General features: G+C 40.2%; 1 protein-coding gene and 1 long non-coding RNA gene across 3 annotated transcripts; one reads left to right on the top strand and one right to left on the bottom strand.

Moving 5' to 3' along the window:
- Positions 1-558: 558 nt before the first annotated feature.
- On the bottom strand, positions 559-4,937 carry SNAI2 (snail family transcriptional repressor 2). 2 transcript variants are annotated; one of them, XM_061598494.1, is made up of 3 exons: positions 4,409-4,937; positions 3,284-3,829; positions 559-1,676 (listed from the first exon to the last, which is right to left on the bottom strand). In XM_061598494.1, exons 1-3 carry the CDS (start codon positions 4,485-4,487, stop codon positions 1,495-1,497), a joined length of 807 nt encoding a protein of 268 aa, XP_061454478.1. In that variant the 5' UTR covers positions 4,488-4,937; the 3' UTR covers positions 559-1,494. The 2 variants fall into 2 exon arrangements, with proteins under 2 accessions (XP_061454478.1, XP_061454480.1); XM_061598496.1 differs by having other exon boundaries at positions 4,329-4,417.
- On the top strand, positions 4,180-15,601 carry LOC133371276 (uncharacterized). Its single transcript, XR_009759296.1, has 3 exons — positions 4,180-4,412; positions 5,945-6,035; positions 15,229-15,601. It is a non-coding gene; the product is annotated as an uncharacterized LOC133371276 (long non-coding RNA).
- The last annotated feature ends 4,697 nt before the right edge of the window (positions 15,602-20,298 follow it).

A 20,298-nucleotide genomic window follows, 5' to 3' on the forward strand; every position in this document is an offset into this window, starting at 1 on the left:
CAGTAGTGCCTCAATGTACATTTGCATGCAAATCTCATTTGGAGCCATCAAACTGGCTTGATATATCCTTTGACTGCTTGATGTGTGAGACTAGAGTTCAGCTGGAACACATATTTTTACTCATCTTTAAATTATGTATCTTTTGTAATTAAGATGAAAGTTGTTTCCTGAAAAGTACTCATCAGTTTGCTATAATTTTTGGGAATGGATTTCAGGATTTACTGTTATGCTTATATTCTACTGCCTTTCCTCCAGGAAACCCAAAGAAGCAAACATTAATTTTCAAGGCAGTATAATATCTAGTTACTGGCATGGCCCAGATTTGTTTAACTGCAGAAATGAGATTTCCATCAGAACTTTGGAGGTTATTCTTTGATCAGTCCTCATCCATGCAGGCTAAAACCCATAGCCCTGGTTACAGTGAATTCAGTCTCTACACAGAGATCCCCACCCACATAGGATTTTCCACTGACAATCAGCACAAGAGCTCTGTGTGTGTTGGGGGAAGGTGCAGATGGGACTTTTGATCAGCCTAATTTAGGACAAACTACACAACTATTACTTCAAAATGTTTATTGTACAAAAAATTATTTCTAGAAAACAGTATAAGACATTTGGCTTCACACTTTCTTCAAGATACCTATAGACTTGTCTATAGATAATATTTCATTTTGCTTCAGAACACATTCAGTCATATAAAAATAGAACTATTTACATTATGTCCATATACTTAAACAAAGTTATCAATTTTTAAAAAAGGCACTTGGAGGGTATTGCTCACGATATTGCATTTCCCTTGTGCATTTAGGAAAAAAAGCTCTTAAGAAATCCATTGTCAAAATCCCATCAACCCTCACTCTTGCACTTATTCCCGTTTTTTTAAAAAAAACAACACAAGTTAACAACCACAATAAATTTAAAAAATGAAATATGTATCAAGTATGCACTCAGGAATGTCTGCTGTGACAGTTTTACAAAGGTACATACGGTTAAGTCATGGCAAACTATTGGACATACATTCTTCTTCCTCATTGAATTATGCAATTTGAAGACATTTCAGGTGACTGATTAAGAAGTATGCTTTTCTATAAACGATACCATCAACCAGTCCTATTTGTCACTTACTGACTTGATATGGAGGACACTGAAAAGCACCTGTGTGTGATATTTGGTATTTGGCAAAACTTAGTTTTTGATTATTGTTATTGTAAAAATAAAACTTCTTTGGGCGATTCTGTTTGGCTGGAATGTAAATTTTAGCAAAAAAAGGTAGTCCGTTTGGCATTTACTTCTTTCTGTATTTTAAATGCTTTGGTTTCCTTTGTATCACACAACTGTCATGCTTAAGCAATTGAACAAAAAAGCAAATTGCTGTTTTTTGCACCTTCCGGAGGAGTTGGCAAGTTGGGAAGTAGAAGATAAAACACTTCTGGGGTGGTGGGGGCAGGTTCTTCCTATTTTGTTGAAAAGGAGTACAAAAATGTTCAGGCAAACTCAGTGAGCTACACAGCAGCCAGATTCCTCGTGTTTGTGCAGAAGAGACATTCGGGAGAAAGTTTTGGAACAATTTTTGCACTGGTATTTCTTCACATCCGAATGGGTCTGCAGGTGGGCCCTCAAGTTTGACCTGTCTGCAAATGCTCTGTTACAATGAGGGCACGAAAAAGGCTTCTCTCCTGGAAAGAAATTCAGAAAAGAGATTTAACCATTTTAAAGCTAAAATCAGGAACTTCTGTATAGTGGGGCAAATTGTTTGCACAGAAGCGAAAACATGGCAATGGGAATTTATATATTATTAAAGGTCCTGTTCATTGCACTATAGGCTGACCATTCATTACTTCATACTTCTCAGAGTTTGCAGGAATCATGGTGTATTGAGTGACAAGCTGCTGACACTTTCTGCTTCAGCAGGTGCAGCCAGAGCCTGAAGGCTGGGCTCCACCCAGTATTTCCATATGTTCCTTCCATTCATTTACTGTATCCTGTGCAATGCCTACTGCTGCCTAAGGCTGTACTTTACATGCCATTGACGTGAACGGCAGAACTCCCATCAGACTGAATGCTTCAGCATTGTACCCTGTTTCTTTGGAACAGGTACAGGACTAGGAGCTGCAAGACTACTCAAATCTATCACTTGCACAAGATCAATAAAAAGGTTGCAATTAGTGCACAAAGTACTCTGATCCTGTGTATTTTTCATGGAGGTAAGTTCTGCTAAACATAGTGAGACTTCATGGATATGCAGCCAGATCCTATTTGGAAATCAGGCTGGCTATGCTCAGAGGCGCTTCCTCCCACATAACTGTATACAGGATTGCAACTTTAGGGTGCTTAGTGTCTCGAAGACAGTCAGATTTTATTTCTATACGAAGAATTGGAATCAGTGCATTCTGTCTTAATACTGACTTTTGTTTCTCACACTTACATTCATCTTGTATTAAGTTCAATGGGATTTACTCCCAGGTAACAGTGTATATAAAACTTCAGCTTTGGACTGCAACTTGCAGCAACCTAACCACAGTCATCTATGCTCCCACACCCATTTACTTGAAAGCCAGCTGCACTATCAATGAAGCTTCCATTTAAAATTGCAATCCTACGCATTCTTACTTTATGTTAAATTTCATTTATTTCATTGGGATTTTCTTCAGAGACAATATGGGACCAGGCTCTTTGTGTCTCGGATCAAGGTACCAGTTCTTCTAATTGGCTGCCTACAGTACACATTTCTTACATTTGAGCCCCATTGGTTTCAATGGAATTCATTTCCAAGAATGCATGTTTGATCAGAGTATAAAATGGATTCTGTGCCTATATGCTGACTAAGGGGGTTTACTGTAGGCATTGTCTGGACACAACTCTTGACTGTATAGATTACTGTTGGGAACCTGGTATTTCTGTTTGCTTCTCCCCCCCCCATTTCATTTCTGTTTGCTTTCTGATCTTTCTACTTCACTCCTGCATTCTTTCCAAAACGTGTTCCAACACTCATGTTGAAGCATGGAATTCTTATGGTCAGATGGATCCCTGTCTTGTGACAGCTTGCCGAAGCAAACTTTTAACTTCTGTAAAGCCAAAGAACATCTCACCAGTACATAATCTGGCCTGCTCATATAAGAGTAAAAAGAAAAGAAGTCTGGAAAACATTTAGCAGAGCAAACTGTCTGTGCTAATGCTAATAACTGGAGAACATGAAATTGATCATAAAGCACTATGAAAAACAAATTAAAAATGAAATCATTATAGCAATACATGGTATACATAATCAGGTTTCTTCTCTCACCAGTGTGAGTTCTGATGTGTCCTTGAAGTAACCATGGTCTCGAGAAAGCCTTGCCACAGATCTTGCAAACACAAGGTAGAGTGTGGGTCCTGATGTGCATCTTAAGAGCTCCTAGGCTCACATATTCCTTATCACAGTATTTACAACTGAAAGATTTCCTAGACTGGGCATCACAGTGCAACTGCTTATGTTTAGCCAGTCCAGAGAAAGTTGAATAGGTCTTATTGCATAAGCTGCACTGAAATTTCTCTGCTTCAATTGCATGGGGATCTGAAAGCTTGGCCTGAATTCTCTCTTCTTCATCACTAATGGGACTCTCTGAGCCACTGTGATCCTTGGATGAAGTGTCAGAATGTGGAGGTGGACTGACTCTTCCCAACGAGGACGGGTATCCAGAGAGAGGTGAGAGGTCACTGGGTAAGGGAGAAGGCAGCAGCCCAGTTGTAGTCCACACTGTGATGGGGTTGTAAGCGACTGAGCTCAGGATCTCTGGCTGTGGAATGATAGGCATTGGGTAGCTCTCATAAAGGTATGGGGAAATGATCACTGAAGGGGAAAAAAGAGAATCATTTTAAGATGACTGAGATTTTGCTTTGTATAACATCAATACAATACAACCCAACCAACACTCTTAGAGACTGGAAGTGATGAAATCAAAGTGACATAAGCATGCTCCAGTGAAACATAAAGAATGAATGTAAGTCTCTGATACTGTAGCATGCTGTAGTGTAGACATAACTTTTTTTACTGTGCACCATAAACTAAGAGGTCCTGTCTCAGCCACAGTTTAGGAACTTTCCTCTCCAAAGCTCTGCTGTAGCCAGAGGAAATTCCACAGCAAAATCTCCTCCTACAATATCCTCCTCCATTTCCAAAACCACTTGTTTGCAACACAGAGTAAACTTATTTTTAGCAGCGAAGCAAACTCCTACAGTTGAAGTTTTAAATCTGTTGGCATTGACATATGGGGGGGGGGAGAGAGCGCGAGCGAGCGAGCGCGAGAGAGAGAGACGCTGCAAAAAAAAAGTTTGTTAAAAGTTTGTACCAGTGTATGAAAACTAGCAGGCAAGTCCCACATCAAGAGCAGCCCTTCCGGCTTGAAGGCAGATTTCAGTCTTGAATTACCTGTGTGAGTATCCAGTTCACCGTAATTTGGCTTTTTGGAAGAGTTGAAATGTTTCTTGACCAAGAAGGATCGTGGCATTTTGAAATGCAGGATTGCCTTCTTCCTGAACTTCCTTTCAGCTGCAGAATAACGGTCCCCGGCTTTTGGGCAACTGCAGACAGACTCACTAGTTGCACATTGGTCCTCTATAGCATTGTCTCCTCCGCTTACCCCATGCAGTAAAATTATGTAGTGCCGGGACTCCTCGCAAAGCGCTGTAAATACCCCCTCGTCAGGTGCAGGAGGGGTGGGTCAGGGGTTTGCTTTTCATCCAATCACTCCTGATTTGCTGAAGTTCTTTTACAAACTCAGCCTGTTTGGCCAAGATACGTATTCCTTGCTCTTAGCAAGGAGGATCCAATCCTTTCTAGGAGGTAAGGACTTGGGTCAGGTTTCAACTCCTCCCACTGGGATAGCTGTGAAGAACAGAGGAAGAAGACTGTCTTGTCAGAGGGAGCCTAGTGAATGTCTTAGATTTTCTGCCTACAAATTCAATTCAAGCAGGTTCAGTAAGAGAGAAGTTTAGATTTCACTGTACTTCCCCATCCCTCTCAGGAGAACAAGAGTTTGCTATGACCATCCAACAAGTAAAAATTATTTCTTTCCAAAACAAGCATGTTTCCCAGATGTGTGATAATGAAAATGCAAAGGACAAACTGTTCATTTTTAGGGGCAGAGGGTAGAGGGTAAGTTATTCCAAGACAAACAGACCAGTTTTAAGACACTAACAAGAGAATCTTTGGCTTGTCATGTGGGACTTGCTATTTTTGGAAATGAAGAGCAGTTTAGCTTAGAGGTTTCATAGATTAAGGAAATATCTTATGTTTGCCATGGAAAAACTGGGAATGAGGTATAATGGCACTGATCCAACTAAAGTTTGCTGTGCTTAAGTCCCATTGGTGTAAATCGGTTTTAAGTGCACTATTAGTTGGATCAGGCTCATTTTGTAAGGCAACCCGCCCCAACACCAAAACAGCATCTGAGAGTCAAACAGAAAGGCAGTCATTGAGATCTGCAGAATCCCTGTGTTGTGAACAAAAGGGATGCAACCCTGTGCACACTTCCTCAGGAATAAGTAATGTTTCTGAGTAAATATGCATTAGGATGAGGCTGAATAAAATTTTCACATTTCTTAGTGCAATGTCACATGTTTCCTTCCCCGAAGGAAGTTGAGCCTCCTGGAAATGCTCTAGCACTGACTTAAATATTTGCAGCCAGTATTTTCAATTAGCTCAGTGGGATTGAGGGATCCACAAAGGATAGGCAAGAATATGAGCCTAGCAGAATCAAGCTCCACTTTCCTAAAGGGATTGTTTAGAAAGTCACTTTCTTTAGCTTCAGTTGTGAAAGACAACATTATTCCTGTGTGATCTTAAGTAGTGTACAATATGCTAAGGATTGGTTTATGTGCTAGGTAGGGGTAGCTTGATAAACCACATGTTTGTGGTGTTCACACCATACCAGTCTCAGTTATTTTTATTTTTTTTGTCAAACAGCGTCAACTACTGACAAACCCACAGGCATACACAGGATCTGAACAATAGAGGCACAAATCCATCCTGTTTAACATTTGTAATGAATTCCAAGGTAGCTATTTTCACTTTTGAATGCATTTGGAACCTGAGTGTTTTATATATGTATAGAATGAAGGAAGTGTGGAGGGAAGTTGCATTTAGACCACCCCAGCCTTCTCTGCAACAGGTGGTTAGAATGGAGACATGGAAAAAAAAATATCTGCGGTTCTGTTAAGACTTGTAAGAGCAAAGTGCTTTGTCAAGCTGCATAACTTCTTTATCTGGGAGATGCCAAAACAAGTGCAGAAACAAAGTTATCTGCTTTCATGTAGAGATTCAAATGTTAACAGACTCCAAGACTAGTATCTATCCATGAGAGGTATACACTGATTTTTTTTAAACACCTGTGCTGAAGAAACTTGAGTGTGTTTTTCCAGTAACATAGTGCATAGGTGTTATGTTTTGTTTTTCACTATGGTCTATTCAGTACAGTGGCTGGATCAGGACAGGGTGCAAGTGTAAAGCCCAGCCCTAAGCATGTTTACTCCCAAGTAAATATGCATCCGAGTGCAGAGTTACATTGCTTTGGGGTGTCAACTGACTTCTCTCATCCCTGAAATCCCAGCTTAAAATCTCCTTCTTCAGGAGCACTTTTCCTGGTTCACCATTGCTTTGACCTTCAGCATGTTCTGCTCTAACCTCAGAGTTTCTTGATGAAACTATATTTACATTCTTCACCATTGTTTCTCTTGTTTTACACTAGGGCTAGGGAACCTTTGATCCTCCAGATGTCAAACTACAATTCCCATCATCCCTGATCACTGCCCATGCTGGCTGCAGTTACTGGAAACTGTCATCTAAACCTTATTTATCTGTTCAGAATAAAATGGGACTTATTCAAAGATCATAGGAATACAGGTAGCTTGAGTCAGACCATTGGTCTATCTAGCTCAGTACTGTCTACTCTGACTGGCATTAGCTCTCCAGGGTTTCAGACAGGGCATGTTCCCAGCTGTATCTGGAGATGCTGGGAATTGAACCTGGGACCTTCTGCATGCAAAGCAGATGTTCCACCACTGAGCTACAGGCCTTTCCAAAAGTAAGTAACTGTTGAATGTCACTGTTAGATTACTGGGCAAAATTGTGTCATATCTGTCTTCTGCACAGGCATTGCCATGTAGCTGGTGCTAAATATACATTAGTAGGATTAGTCGTCTAAATGTACTGCCTTCAAGTCGATTCTGACTTATGGTGACCCTATGAATAGGGTTTTCATGAGGCTGAGAGGCAGTGATTGGCCCAAGGTCACCCAGTGAGCTTCATGGCTATGTGGGGATTCGAACCCTGGGCTCCCAGGTCGTAAAACCCAGTCACCTACTCCTTTCTTGATGGATTGTGTGAAATTCCCCAGCAGACTACCAGTAACACCAAAATACATTAAGAAAATATTTCTGCTGTATGGTGTACTTGAAATGTGTTTCCTTTTGCTGAATTTCTATAACTAATTTCCAGAAGTCCTGGAACTTCTCCTGCAGAAAATAACTCTACATCAAGCTAGTCTAAATCTTTTATTTGTAGGTATCATTCAGGAGAAATGACAGTATGTTCATTTATACCAGATGACAATGAGATAGGCTTGTACATATGACACAAAAGGCATAAATACTCTCATTTTCCATTGTCTCATGCCAGATGTAGTTACGCCAGTATAGCAGTGTAGTAATACCTTGGTGAGTTAGGCCCTTGGGCTCCTCTATTCAGACTTCAGTATAAATCACATAGTTTTGACATGTCAGCCAAGCGGTGGGGCTAAAATGAATGGCGTCGGGCACTGGGTGCAAGGCATGTTATTACATGGCTTTGAAATGGCATGAACATGAATGTTGCTAACTGACTGAGGTTTTCTGTAAAAAAACAAACAAACCTGGGTGAGTCTGTATGAGGTCTACCTGAGTCAGCATAAACAGCACATTCAGAGGGACAGATTGCTTAGCTGAAGATGGCCAGAGATATCTTAATGCCAGAAAGGAAGATGTGGGCTGAAGAACAAGATCACAGTCAAAAGCAAATCAAACTGAAAAGCAGACCTCTCTTTTTGTTCAGAAAGCTAGTGGCAGAAGTATTTTGTATGGACTATCCAGCTTCTTTTTAATTCGGAAGCCAAGCATTGCACCAGCTTCCTGAAAATCTGGGATAAAGCCACCCCACTGTGTTATCAAGGGCTTGATCTTAGACAACGACAGCTATTGCCTGGTTAAAGAACAATATAAAAATGTCTCAGCTTTTCAATCCGGTAAATTGAGATGTTGGTAGACATCACCTTAGCATGTACAATCACCAATGAAAAGAGTATCCACAGAATTTTACAGCCACAAGAGTGGCTGTATACTATAGCCAGTGGGGATTTTTCACATTCTGCAATGGACCCCCGCATGCCATTCTGATGCTTCCCATAAGCTCATTTCAAAACAAAACCTTACAAAACTTATAGTTCTGAACTCAGAAACGCTTGCTTAACAACCCTCTAAATTTTCATGACGATACACAAAACAGTCAGAGAGAATAGAGAGTTCAAAGTCTAAAAAGAGAGAAAAAAACCTCAGAGCCCTTTTGGACTTTTTTCTGCCAGAGTTCTCATAATCTGTTGAAATTCATTAAAAATCAGCCATGTTCACAGAGTACCTGTAATCCTAATAATGACCTTGCCCCATACTCTGACCTTCATCTTCTGCAGTTTAAAAGTTTTAAAAAATGCCTGGTTGATTTTTAATTCATTTAAGAAATTTTGGCTGGAAGCCTATTATAACGTGGGGCATGCTCAGTAAGGACCAACTGTCAGTGTTCTAAAAGCCTCACAGCTGCTGGGCTTGGCTAATCAGGGGGCCACACCCACACCAGACTTAATTTCACTTGAGACAGTCATGGCTTCCCTCAAAGAATCCTGGGAAGTGTAGATTGTGAAGGGTGCTGAAGACTCCTATTCCACTGACAGAGCTCCAGTTGCCAGACTGGTTTAACAGTCAGCCACTCTGATTGAAGGTCTGTGAGAGGAACAGGGCATCTTCTAGCAACTCTCAGCACCCTTCACTAACTACACTTCCCAGGATTCATTGAGAGAAGCCATGATAAATTGTTTTAAATTGTTTTTTAAAGATGTGTTTTTAAATTTTCTTGTTTAGATTCTCTATAGAAACAGTAGTAACACATGAAAGAAACAAAGTAAGAAGAACACCAACAAACATACAAAAATATAATTCATCTTTGGAGATGGCAGGTGTTGCCACCACTCACCATCTGCTCAGAGGTACATGTCACCAAATTTTTCCAAGCTACACAGCAAGTGGATTGGACTGTGAAAGACCAACCCAAATTGTGTTTGCATTTTGACAGCTTTGTAGGGCAGTACAATATCTCAGAGAGGAGTTCAGGTCTCCTGCTCCCCTGGTGCATTCACTATAGCTGCCCAATTTCCCTGCTTTTTAAAGTTTGATAGAAATATCTGTGGGCTATAGGTACATTCTTAAACCGCAAGGTTTTTTGCCTATTAGTGAATATTACTACTGACAACCCACTCCACCCACCATTACATTTAGAATTCCACCCTTGACCAATGACTTTTCTCAATCTACTGTTTACCACTGATGAAGAAAAAGAACAAATCTGAGCTTAACTCTTAGGGCCTAGGCTTAGTTTCCAATGTGGAAAGAGGAAACTCCAAACACAGTCCTAACTGTACAGGCAGAAAGAATCCCCTCCCCATTTGCTACCTGCTGATATAGAAACTCATGTTGGCTGCATCAGCTTGGAAGGGTGGCTGAAGGACTGAGTTGAACTGTTCTGCTTAAATTGAATGCAGGGAACAGGTCACACCTTCATTTTTATGGCCAAAGTGACATTGCTTATTCTCCTGTTTACACGGATGTGCTGATAACGTTATTGGGGGTGTTTTTTATAGCACAAACAAGGATGGAACATGCAAATGAATAGGAATGCCAAAGCGTTATAATGAATGGTCAGAATAGCCAGAAGGTGAGCATCTTCAGGAAACGAAGTTGTCATAGTGCAGAGCTGCAGTTCAATATGAGGATGCCACTGAAAATGGGTTCTTCTCCCATAATGTGTAGGATCACTTCTCTCACACTGTCAAACCATCACGTTTTACACTCCCTGTTCTGCCAGTGATAGTCAATGCTGTGGAGCTGAGGAAGGGAAAGGCAGAGCATGATGTTGTTAGGATAAGGTGTGTGTGTGTGTGTGTGTGTGTTATGATGAAGTAACGCAGGTAAACTGAGGACCTGAGATCTTATCTAAAACAAAGAATATCCAGTTCTGCCTCATCCTCACGCTTGGCCTTAAATAGTTTGTTCTGGTTTTGTCTTCAGGGCCAGAGCTTGGAAGATTACTTTTAAAAAGTGAGAAGTTACAGTTACAATTACATGGCCCAAAAAAGTAGTAATTACTGTTACAATTACAATTGCTCTGAAAGTAACTGATTACTTTTTTCAAAAGTAATCACTACAATTACATTTCAGTTATTTTTTTAAAAAAAACGCCTACAAGGTGCTAGCCTTGGCTGCTGCACATCTAAGTGTCCTAAAACAACATTAAAAATAAACACACACATACAGAGGTAGTAGAATAAATCTTTTTATCCATAAGATAGCAATGTTGGTCTCTCCACTGGTAAGGGAGGTGGGGAGGGAGGCAGAGGCCACTACTCAGATCTTTGCATGTCAAACCAAGTGCAACCCTCTCCCCTCAGCCAGCAAGCATAATCTCTCTCACTTAACCACCTCCCAGACCCTGCCCTGCCACTAAGGAATACTCACCCAAGCAAACATTTTCCCTTGGAATGCAAGAAAGTTAAAATACTGCAAATGCAGCACAGTAGCCATAGAGGGTGGTGGAGGCCACTTTGTGTGCCAAGTGCAAACACAGTACTCTCTCTCTCTCCCTCTCTCTCTCTCTCTCTCACACACACACACACACACATACACACACACACACACACACACACACGTACATTGTCATCTTTCACCTCCACAGTTCTTTATCTCCATTCTGCTGCTGCCTCCTTCATCCATGTTCTTGCCCTCCTGCTCCTTTCTCCCTCCACTCCATTCTTCTCCACCACCATCCATTGTTTTCTCCACTTCACTCCTGTCTCTCTCTCCACCTCCTCTCTCGTCGCCTCCTACCCACCCACCCACAGATCATGAGGGAGGATTGATGCTGCACAGAAGCCCAGTTTGAGGCACATGATTTTCATCCACAAATCAGAGGAGCCAGAAGACTTTCCCTGCTCCCCCCCAAGTAATGCCCGTAAGTAATGCTGGAAACATTACAATTACTCCACAAAAGTAATAAAGTTACTCCTTGTTCTAGTACAATCAATATAGAACCCACTCGTTCCTCAAAAAAGTAATGAATTACAAGTAATTTGTTACTTGTAACTAATTATTTCCAAGCTCTGTTCAGGACACAAATTAAGATTCAGGTGAAAAATAAATGTTTAACATCACAAACTACTATTTGACTCATGCAACCCAATCCAGTGCATGTTTACTCATTAATAATAAAGTATGTATAGGATTGCAGCCTGAAGGTTGGTTATAATTAGGTATCTATTTTGCTGTCAAATTACTGGAACAGGTAATATTGAACAGGTAGATGAGAGTATGGTTGAAAAAGGAAATTGTCTATTGTTCATATAAGAATGAAGTAACAGCATGATACATCTTGAGTACTTAGGTGATTTATGCATCATTATTTTTTCTTAGAAGTTGCACAGCTTCTGATTGTTAACCTCTGGAAAGGGGCCAGTGACAGTACTCAGGGAAAGCAAACATAGGGAAATAAGTGCACACACCAGAGTTACAATTCCATCTGCTATTCAATCACCAGTTATCAGCAGCATTGATCATTACTTGAAAACTGTAATTAACAATGGCATGAAAACAGTCTTATAATAATTAGTCACCATTACTGATATCTGACAGTGCTGAGCAAGGATTGATGCTTTGTATTCATCCAATGACCCCTGTCCAGAGGAAATTGAAATGATGGCATTTGATGTTAGTCATAACTAACTTGTCCTCCTGGTTTCAATAGGAGATATGTAGAACTGTTTCTGGATGGAGCCAAAACGTTTAGTGGTGTCAACACTAAAGTCATAATAGGATTTACAATATCAATGAAAGCAAGAAATCCAGTGACATGGACAAGAAAGAAAGAAAGAAAGAAAGAAAGAAAGAAAGAAAGAAAGAAAGAAAGAAAGAAAGAAAGAAAGAAAGAAAGAAAGAAAGAAAGGAAGAAAGGAAGGAAGGAAGGAAGGAAGGAAGGAAGGAAGGACTAGGCCATTGTCTTAGGTGTGTGTGGAAATAATTATAACACACTGATATAATTGACCGTTTTCTGATTGAACTCAGATATTTTAATTGTTCCTTCCAAATTTCCGCATTCTCAAAATATGTAGCACTATAATCTCATGAAACCTGAGCTACCTAAATGTGATCAAAATTCAAAAGCTAATTAAGCTGTAAGGCATCTATCAAGTTCTATATTCAAGTTCCATTATATCACCATTATTTATATATGCTGTGGGGTTAAAAACAGTTCTGTGGCAGCAGCAAGTACTAGAAATGTATGAGAGCTAGGATGGAGGGTGGGGGAGACTACCCCAGCTTTGTGTGACTATAGGAATAGACCTGCCTCTGAAAACCAAGCAGTCTGAGAAAGTCATTTTTTTGAAACATTCTTAGTACATTCACCAACCAGTTAAGCCAGAGTATTTGGCTATTAGCCCTGTTTAATCGATAGTACTAAGGTCAATGGAATCCAAGTATTGGGTTGCCATCCGATTGGATTGGTTTTAGGTAATACTTATTTGCATGCAGAAAAGTTCCAAATTATAGCACTGAGCACGGTTAGCATACCAAATGTCCCTTCTTTTCAAGAGCCATCTATTTTTGCATATGTTTCATGTTCTTCATTTCAGCATAATTCGCAGAACCCATCTGATGTCCTCTGTATCATAACACTATGGGGAGCATTGCTCTGTGCAATGTTCCTCATGTTCTCAAGAAATTTGCTATGGGCATGAATTCTTGAGCTGGTTTGCCAATCACTCCTGCATGTAAGCTATACACATGGAGATCATACAGCATCCCCTCTCCCCACCCCTGGTATGAATAATTTCACATATTATGTGGGACAATGTATATGCCTTGCTCAGGTTTGCTCAGTTTTTAGCTGATGGAATGTCACACATTGGATCAATTTTTTTGACAGTTGTGCACTCCACCTTTATAGCACCACAGCCCATGTTTTCTTCTAACCTGAAAAAAGAAAAAAAGCTAATTCATAGACATGCTGCCCTTTGCTTTGCAGCACAGCTACTTCACTGTGTCAGTTATGTGGATTGGGATATTGTACTATTGACACTAGATCTGCTCCTGTAAGTGTCAGCCTAAATGCAAAATCAGTGAGGTTTAATTATCTTCTAGGGAGATACCTAAAATGTTGCAGGGTATAGTCTTCAGTGCCATAGGAACTGGATTGGAATCCCGCCCCCCCATTTGTTAAATTGCAAATGGTGATTGTTTCAGACTGATTTGCCTTTCATTTCTATCATATAATGCAATCTGATGCAAGTTTACTCAGAAGTAGGTCCCATTGTATTCATCTGAGCTTACTTCCAGGTGAGTGTGCCTATGGTTGAAGCATAAGTCTGTGCATATTTACTCGAGTAAAGCCCACTGTGTTCAATGGGGCTTACTCCAAGGTATGTGTGTATAGGATTGCAGCCTCTATCCTTTTGACATTATTTTATCGCATATAAATATAAACTCCTCCTGCAGTGAAATCTTAGAAGTAGGCTCCAGTCCAAATCCCAACTCTATGTACTTGCTGAGCCATTTTCGATAATATGGCCAGTGCTGTCAAGTGATTCATGTTCATATGCTTTTAGCACTTCCATGCCTAAAGGGAAGCTTAGTCATACTAATTTGCATGGGGAGATGTGCAAGCTCAAGACTGCAGATGCATTTTGTACATTTACCCCATGAAAGGGTTTCAGGTGCTGGGAATGTCCCCACTCTGAAACCCTGGAGAACTGTTGCCAGTCAGTGTAGACAATACTGAGCTAGATAGACTAATGCAGTAGCAGATGATGTGGTGGGGTGGTGGGGTGGAGGTGCTTCTTCACCACCTTGCCCCACCTTTCCTCATAAAGAGCAGTGACCCATATGCTGGGAGTCAGGTAAGTGCCTCTGCCCCACCATGCCATTTGCTGTGGGATCAATGGTGTGGCTCAGTATAAGGGAGCTTCCTGTGCTCACCTCAAGCTAGTGCCCAGCAGCAGAACCCCCTTCTCTAATTTACACTAGAGTGGGGTAAGGGAACTTGTAGGCTTCCAGATGTTGTTGGCTTGGACTCCAACTCCTATCAGCCCCATCCAGCATTGCCAATGATCAGGGATGATTGGTTTTTGTAGCCCAACAACATTTTCTTTAAGTCCATCCTTGTTGACATAAATCTGGGCTGAAAATCCAAATGAAATGACAGGAGAATTTAGTGTGGAACAATGGGTCGGGCTAGATTGTATTTTCGGCATCATATTGTCTTTTGTAAAACTCCTGATGTAAGCAACTCTTCATAAAGATAGCCTAAATTTTGAAAAGGCTGGCTCTCTGTCAGGCATTCCAAGGATTATTATACGGTTAGGAAGAGACACCTGCTGGACACAGCCACTCTCCACAACAACCACCTGTGTTCTTTTAAAGAATGTTTTCCTTGCTAGGCCAAAAAGAGATCAGTTATGCCACCATGTGGTCAATAAATGAATTTAGCTTAGAAGGAGCTTAACGTATTTCAGCTTCCTAATTACTGAAACAATGTAGATGGTGTGCTGATTTTGAGAGCCACTTGAAATCTGTAAAAAGCACCTGTATACTACTAGCACCCCAAAATACTCTCAGTTTAGTAAAGCAATAAAACAAATTGCAAGTTACTGAGTTTGTTCTTTCTTTTTTAATGTCCTCTTTATTGTATATAGTTTATTTATACACAGCATAATGTGACTTCATATTATCAGTGCATTGCTTATAGATTCTAAAAATTCAAAATGCATCATGTGTAAATCTCCCAAACAGGATATATTTAAATAAAAGAAAATACATGTATTTCATAGCTTATCCACATCTAAAATAACATTTTTAATGTTACCTTACATTATTGCATTAATGGATAATTCATTCTACTCACAGCTATTCCATATACGGTTTCAGCCCAGTTTATCTGAAGGAGCACCTCCAGCATCACCAATTATGCCGCCCGACAAGATCAGCCACGCAGGGCCTTCTCTCAATCCCACCAACAACAGTAGCTAGGTTGGTGGGGACTAGAGAGAGGGTTTTTTCAGTAGCGGCCCCCACTCTCTGGAATTCCCTCCCATTCGATCTTCGGCATGCCCCTTCCCTGGATACTTTCCTCCGAGCCTTAAAAACTTGGCTGTTTGGACAGGCCTTTGGGACCGCTGGGGTGGGCTAATTTACATATTGAATGCCTGTTGTTATGTACTGCATATGTTGTTATTTTTGTTATTGCTGAGTATATCATATTTTATTGTATTTACTGTATTTTATTGTATTTTATTGGAATTTAATATGTACGTCGCCTAGAGTGGCTTCGGCCAGATAGGCGACCTAAAAATTAAATTTACATTTACATTTACATTTACATATCTCTTTGTTATATATTGCACAGTCAGCCTCCATTAATTCAATCTTTTTAAAAAAAATAATCCTCAGCTTTTTCTTACTGGTGCTTTATAAGCCTGTTGGGGATTGCAGCATTAAGCTCCTGTTTTAAATTTCCTATGAAATTCAAAATTTTGTTTTGTTTTGAAATTTGTCTTGGCTTTACTATAATGTCATAGAATCTTTTTGGAAGATTCAGGACAGGCAAAAGAGAGTGCTTCACACAGCACATAGTTAAACTATGGAATTCATTCCTACAAAAGACAGTGATAGTCACCAACTTGGATGGCTTTAAAAGAAGATTAGACAAATTCATGGAGGATAAGTCTATCAATGACTATTAGCCATGATGGCTGTGCTCTGCCACCATAGTCAGATGCAAGATGCTTCTGAAAGCCAGTTGTCAGGATGCAGGAGGGGAGAGTGCTCTTGCACTCAGGTCCTGCTTGTGGGCTTCCCATGGGCATCTGGTTGTCTACTGTGAGAACAGGATGTTGGACTAGACGGGCCACTGGTCTGATCCAGTAGACTCTTCTTATGTTCTTAATCATAGAATAATAGAATAGTAGAGTTGGAAGGGACCTAAACAGCCATCTAGTCCAATCCCCTGTTCAATGTAGGAATCCAACTTAAAGCATTCTTGACAGGTGGCTGTCAGCTGCCTCTTGAATGCTTCCAGTGTTGGAAAGCCCACCACCTCTGTAGCTAATTGGTTCCAGAGCAGTATGACAATGTTTTTTTTAACATTCTTTGGACGTTTCCTTTATATTGAAATAATTGTAAGTTACATAAACAGTTATGTAAATTACATAATTTACATTAAATAATGGACAGCAAGACAAATAACATATTATTTGGTGGAAACTGCAGTGGAACGCAACTGGCACAGATTGTGACAAAAACAGGTTGGAACAGAAATCACTTCCTTTTTACATCCCTAGCCTATGGCTGTTACATGGCTGTCCCTTAGCTTCATAGCAAGGAAACATGCCCAGGCACCGAGCACAGTGAGTCTGCTAGAGACTTGTCTTCATCCCAAATGGCTACTTGGAGATAAGAAGGCAGAGTAGAGGGCTTCAAAAGTAGCTGGCACAGAGAGTGGAGAAAGGATGGGGGAGCCAGTGGCAAGAAGCAGAACAGGGCTACTTGTCTCCTTAGAAAGCAACTTACCTTGCCCCACACATGCCTATTGATCACTTCAGTCTGCGGAACTTGCATTTTCACAAGAGCCACATAATGTCCATTCTGCATGTGCGAGGAATCAACTCTTTAAGTCTGTGCTTTGGAACTCCCTGCCTACAGACATCAGGCAGGTGATCTTGCTATATTGCTTTAGATCCCTGCTGAAAACATTTTAGCTTTGGCAAAAATGCCTACCCAGACATGCCTACCCAGACATGTTATTTAGTTACTTATGTTTGTTTTAATTAATTTTATTATACAGTCACAAGAGTGGCTGTATACTATAGGCAACATGGATTTTTCACATTCTGTAATGTTAAACTGAAAATACCCCCATGCCATTCTGATGCTTCCCATAAGCTCATTTCAAAACAAAACCTTACAAAACGTATAGTCCTGAACTCAGAAACGCTTGCTTAACAACCCCCTTAATTTTCATGGCGATACACAAAACAGTCAGAGAGTATAGAGAGTTCAAAATCTAAAAAAAGAGGGGGAAAAACCCAGACCCCTTTTGGACTTTTTTCTGTCAGAGTTCTCATAATTTTTAGAAATTAATTAAAACTCAGCCATGTTCACAGAGTACCTGTAATCCTATTACTGACCTTGCCCCATACTCTGACCTTCATCTTCTGCAGTTTAAAGGTTTAAAAAATGCCTGGCTGATTTTTAATTAATTTAAGAAATTTTGCATTGAACTGAATGATAGTGTCGGGCATGCTCAGTAAGAACCAACTGTCAGTGTTCTAAAAGCCAGACTCGCAGCTGTTTGGCTTGGCTAATCAGGGTGCCACACCCACACCAGATTTTGGTTTCACTTGAGACAGTCATGGCTTCCCTCAGAGAATCCTGGGAAGTGTAGATTGTGAAGGGTGCTGAAGACTCCTATTCCACTGACAGAGCTCCAGTTGCCAGACTGGTTTAACAGTCAGCCACTCTGATTGAAGGTCTGTGAGAGGAACAGGGCATCTTCTAGCAACTCTCAGCACCCTTCACTAACTACACTTCCCAGGATTCATTGAGAGAAGCCATGATAAATTGTTTTAAATTGTTTTTTAAAGATGTGTTTTTAAATTTTCTTGTTTAGATTCTCTATAGAAACAGTAGTAACACATGAAAGAAACAAAGTAAGAAGAACACCAACAAACATACAAAAATATAATTCATCTTTGGAGATGGCAGGTGTTGCCACCACTCACCATCTGCTCAGAGGTACATGTCACCAAATTTTTCCAAGCTACACAGGAAGTGCATTGGACTGTGAAAGACCAACCCAAATTGTGTTTGCATTTTGACAAATTTGTAGGGCAGTATAATATCTCAGAGAGGAGTTCAGGTCTCCTGCTGCCCTGGTGCATTCACTATAGCTGCCCAATTTCCCTGTTTTTTAAAGTTTGATAGAAATATCTGTGGGCTATAGGTATGTTCTTAAACAGCACAGTTTTTTGCCTATTAATGAATTCTATTTTAATGATGGCAGAATTATGTCTATTTTTTAAATCGGTTTGTGGTTTAAGCCATGTTTTCTCTACAGTTTTATTTGTACCCCACTTGAACAGCTCTCTGATGAAACATATTATACATTTTCCAAATAAATAACCAGCCTAAACAAGCCAGTGCCTTTTGTCCAGCAGCCTTTCATAGCAGCTGATCTTGTGACTCATTTGAAAGTGATCTGACCTGGCTTCTTCTGGAGAACCTCTTCCTGAACATACTGGGAAGGATTATTTTTCAAGCCAGCCATCTTACTGTCTGAAGAGATCATAGAGCCTCACTCTGACAACTGTACGGTAGTGTGGGAAACTGTGGCAAAGATTTAAACAAAGGGGAACCTCCTCCAAGTGTAACGAAAATAAATACTTGCATGATTAGATGTGACTCACTGGTTCTTCCTAGAGAAGGCTGCTTTGAGGAAAACATGGTGTCATGCAATGACAGCCTTCTATATCTCTCTTCATGCATGAATTGTGTTTAGGAACATAACTCATATAAAGGACCTATGGGACTGTGCCTTGAGCCACCCTGAGATCACATGGCTCATCAGTTGCACCCCTAAGGTCCACATGTCAGGTGTTGATGTCTGCAGAGGAAGCTTATGCACACCTAACATATGGACCTCAGGCTGAGGTTAAGAATCTGTAGGTAGGTATTGTCTTTGAATGTTTAGTTTTGTATGTTGTATGAAAATTTGAATAAAAATTATTAAAAAAAAAAAAGAATCTGTAGGTATAAGCTAGCATAGACTTTCACTTGCGGATATCTAAGCCTAATGCTTGGACCTTCAGGATGGAATGAAGGAGCTAGATGACTTCTGGGATGGGGCCAGAGGTGGAGTTCCACAGCCTCTTTCTCTGCATGATGACTCTTACATGATTCACACATGTGGGAAGGGGGGGTACCAAAGGGAATCAGTGCAAGCCAAGGATATATGACAGATTTAAACATTTTGAGAAATCAATGGTTGTTCTGAGAAGTACGAACGCCTGACCTCAAATGGTTCTTTGTTTCCTTTTTCCTGCTGCACTTGGACAACATAGATGAGAGAATTGCACCCCTTGTATGAGGAGCATTTAAGTCAGGTGTCTGATGACAATAGCCTGATGAAAGACTCCAGGTGAAGCATGTGAACAATATCTGTGAAGACACAATGGTGCTGGAAGTAAAAGGGTTCACAGGTAAATTCTTTTGAGTTGTTCTAACAAAATTACCAGTGTAGAAGGACCAATAAATCAATGATAATTAATAGCATTACAAGTAAGCTTAAGACTCACTTTCTATTCATTCCAAAAGTGGATGTAATCAGGGCATATTCATGCTCTGTTCAGATGATATGCATTAGCAATGAAACCTGTACAAAGGACTGAATATGCAGTGATTACATTAATTTTTAGAATGAACAAGAATTAAGTCTCTTGTAATGCATTACAGTCTATCACTTGTAAAAAGGCTAGTTCTAAAATGAAATCAGAATTGTATTAAAAGATTAATGAACAAGTTGAATGTTTTAAAGACAGATTGTGTGTGTGTGTGGGGGGGGGGATTCTAAATTTCAAGATTTCCGAGACAGGGAGAAGTTAGCACTGCCTGTCTCTAGTCCTTCTGATAAATGTAAGGATCTGGGTAGCAAATGGTCATACAACATTGCCACCTTATAAGCAAAATGGAATTGTCTAGAGTCATCTCTGAATGTAGCTTAGTCCCACACTTTGTACAATTTATTTCAGTTTCCAAATTAAGGGTTGTTTTGGTTTGTTGAAAGACTATGATCTGTGAATGTTCAGGAGGAGATATATGATAAATTTTCATAGACAAGGCAACCATCTCTAATGCAAGTAACTGACTGTTCTCAGGGAAATCTTACATACAGTCAGTGGGTGGAATTAAGTGGCAGATGAT

This window comes from Rhineura floridana, chromosome 1 (assembly GCF_030035675.1).
Source record: "Rhineura floridana isolate rRhiFlo1 chromosome 1, rRhiFlo1.hap2, whole genome shotgun sequence".
NCBI classification, from domain to species: domain Eukaryota; kingdom Metazoa; phylum Chordata; class Lepidosauria; order Squamata; family Rhineuridae; genus Rhineura; species Rhineura floridana.

Coding starts and splice junctions, on each gene's coding strand:
- SNAI2 (XM_061598494.1), bottom strand. CDS start 4,487: ATGCCACGATCCTTCTTGGTCAAGAAACATTTCAACTCTTCCAAAAAG. Junction 3,830..4,408: donor TGAACTGGATACTCACACAG/GTAATTCAAGAC, acceptor TTTCCCCTTCAG/TGATCATTTCCCCATACCTT. Junction 1,677..3,283: donor ACACATCAGAACTCACACTG/GTGAGAGAAGAA, acceptor ATTTCTTTCCAG/GAGAGAAGCCTTTTTCGTGC.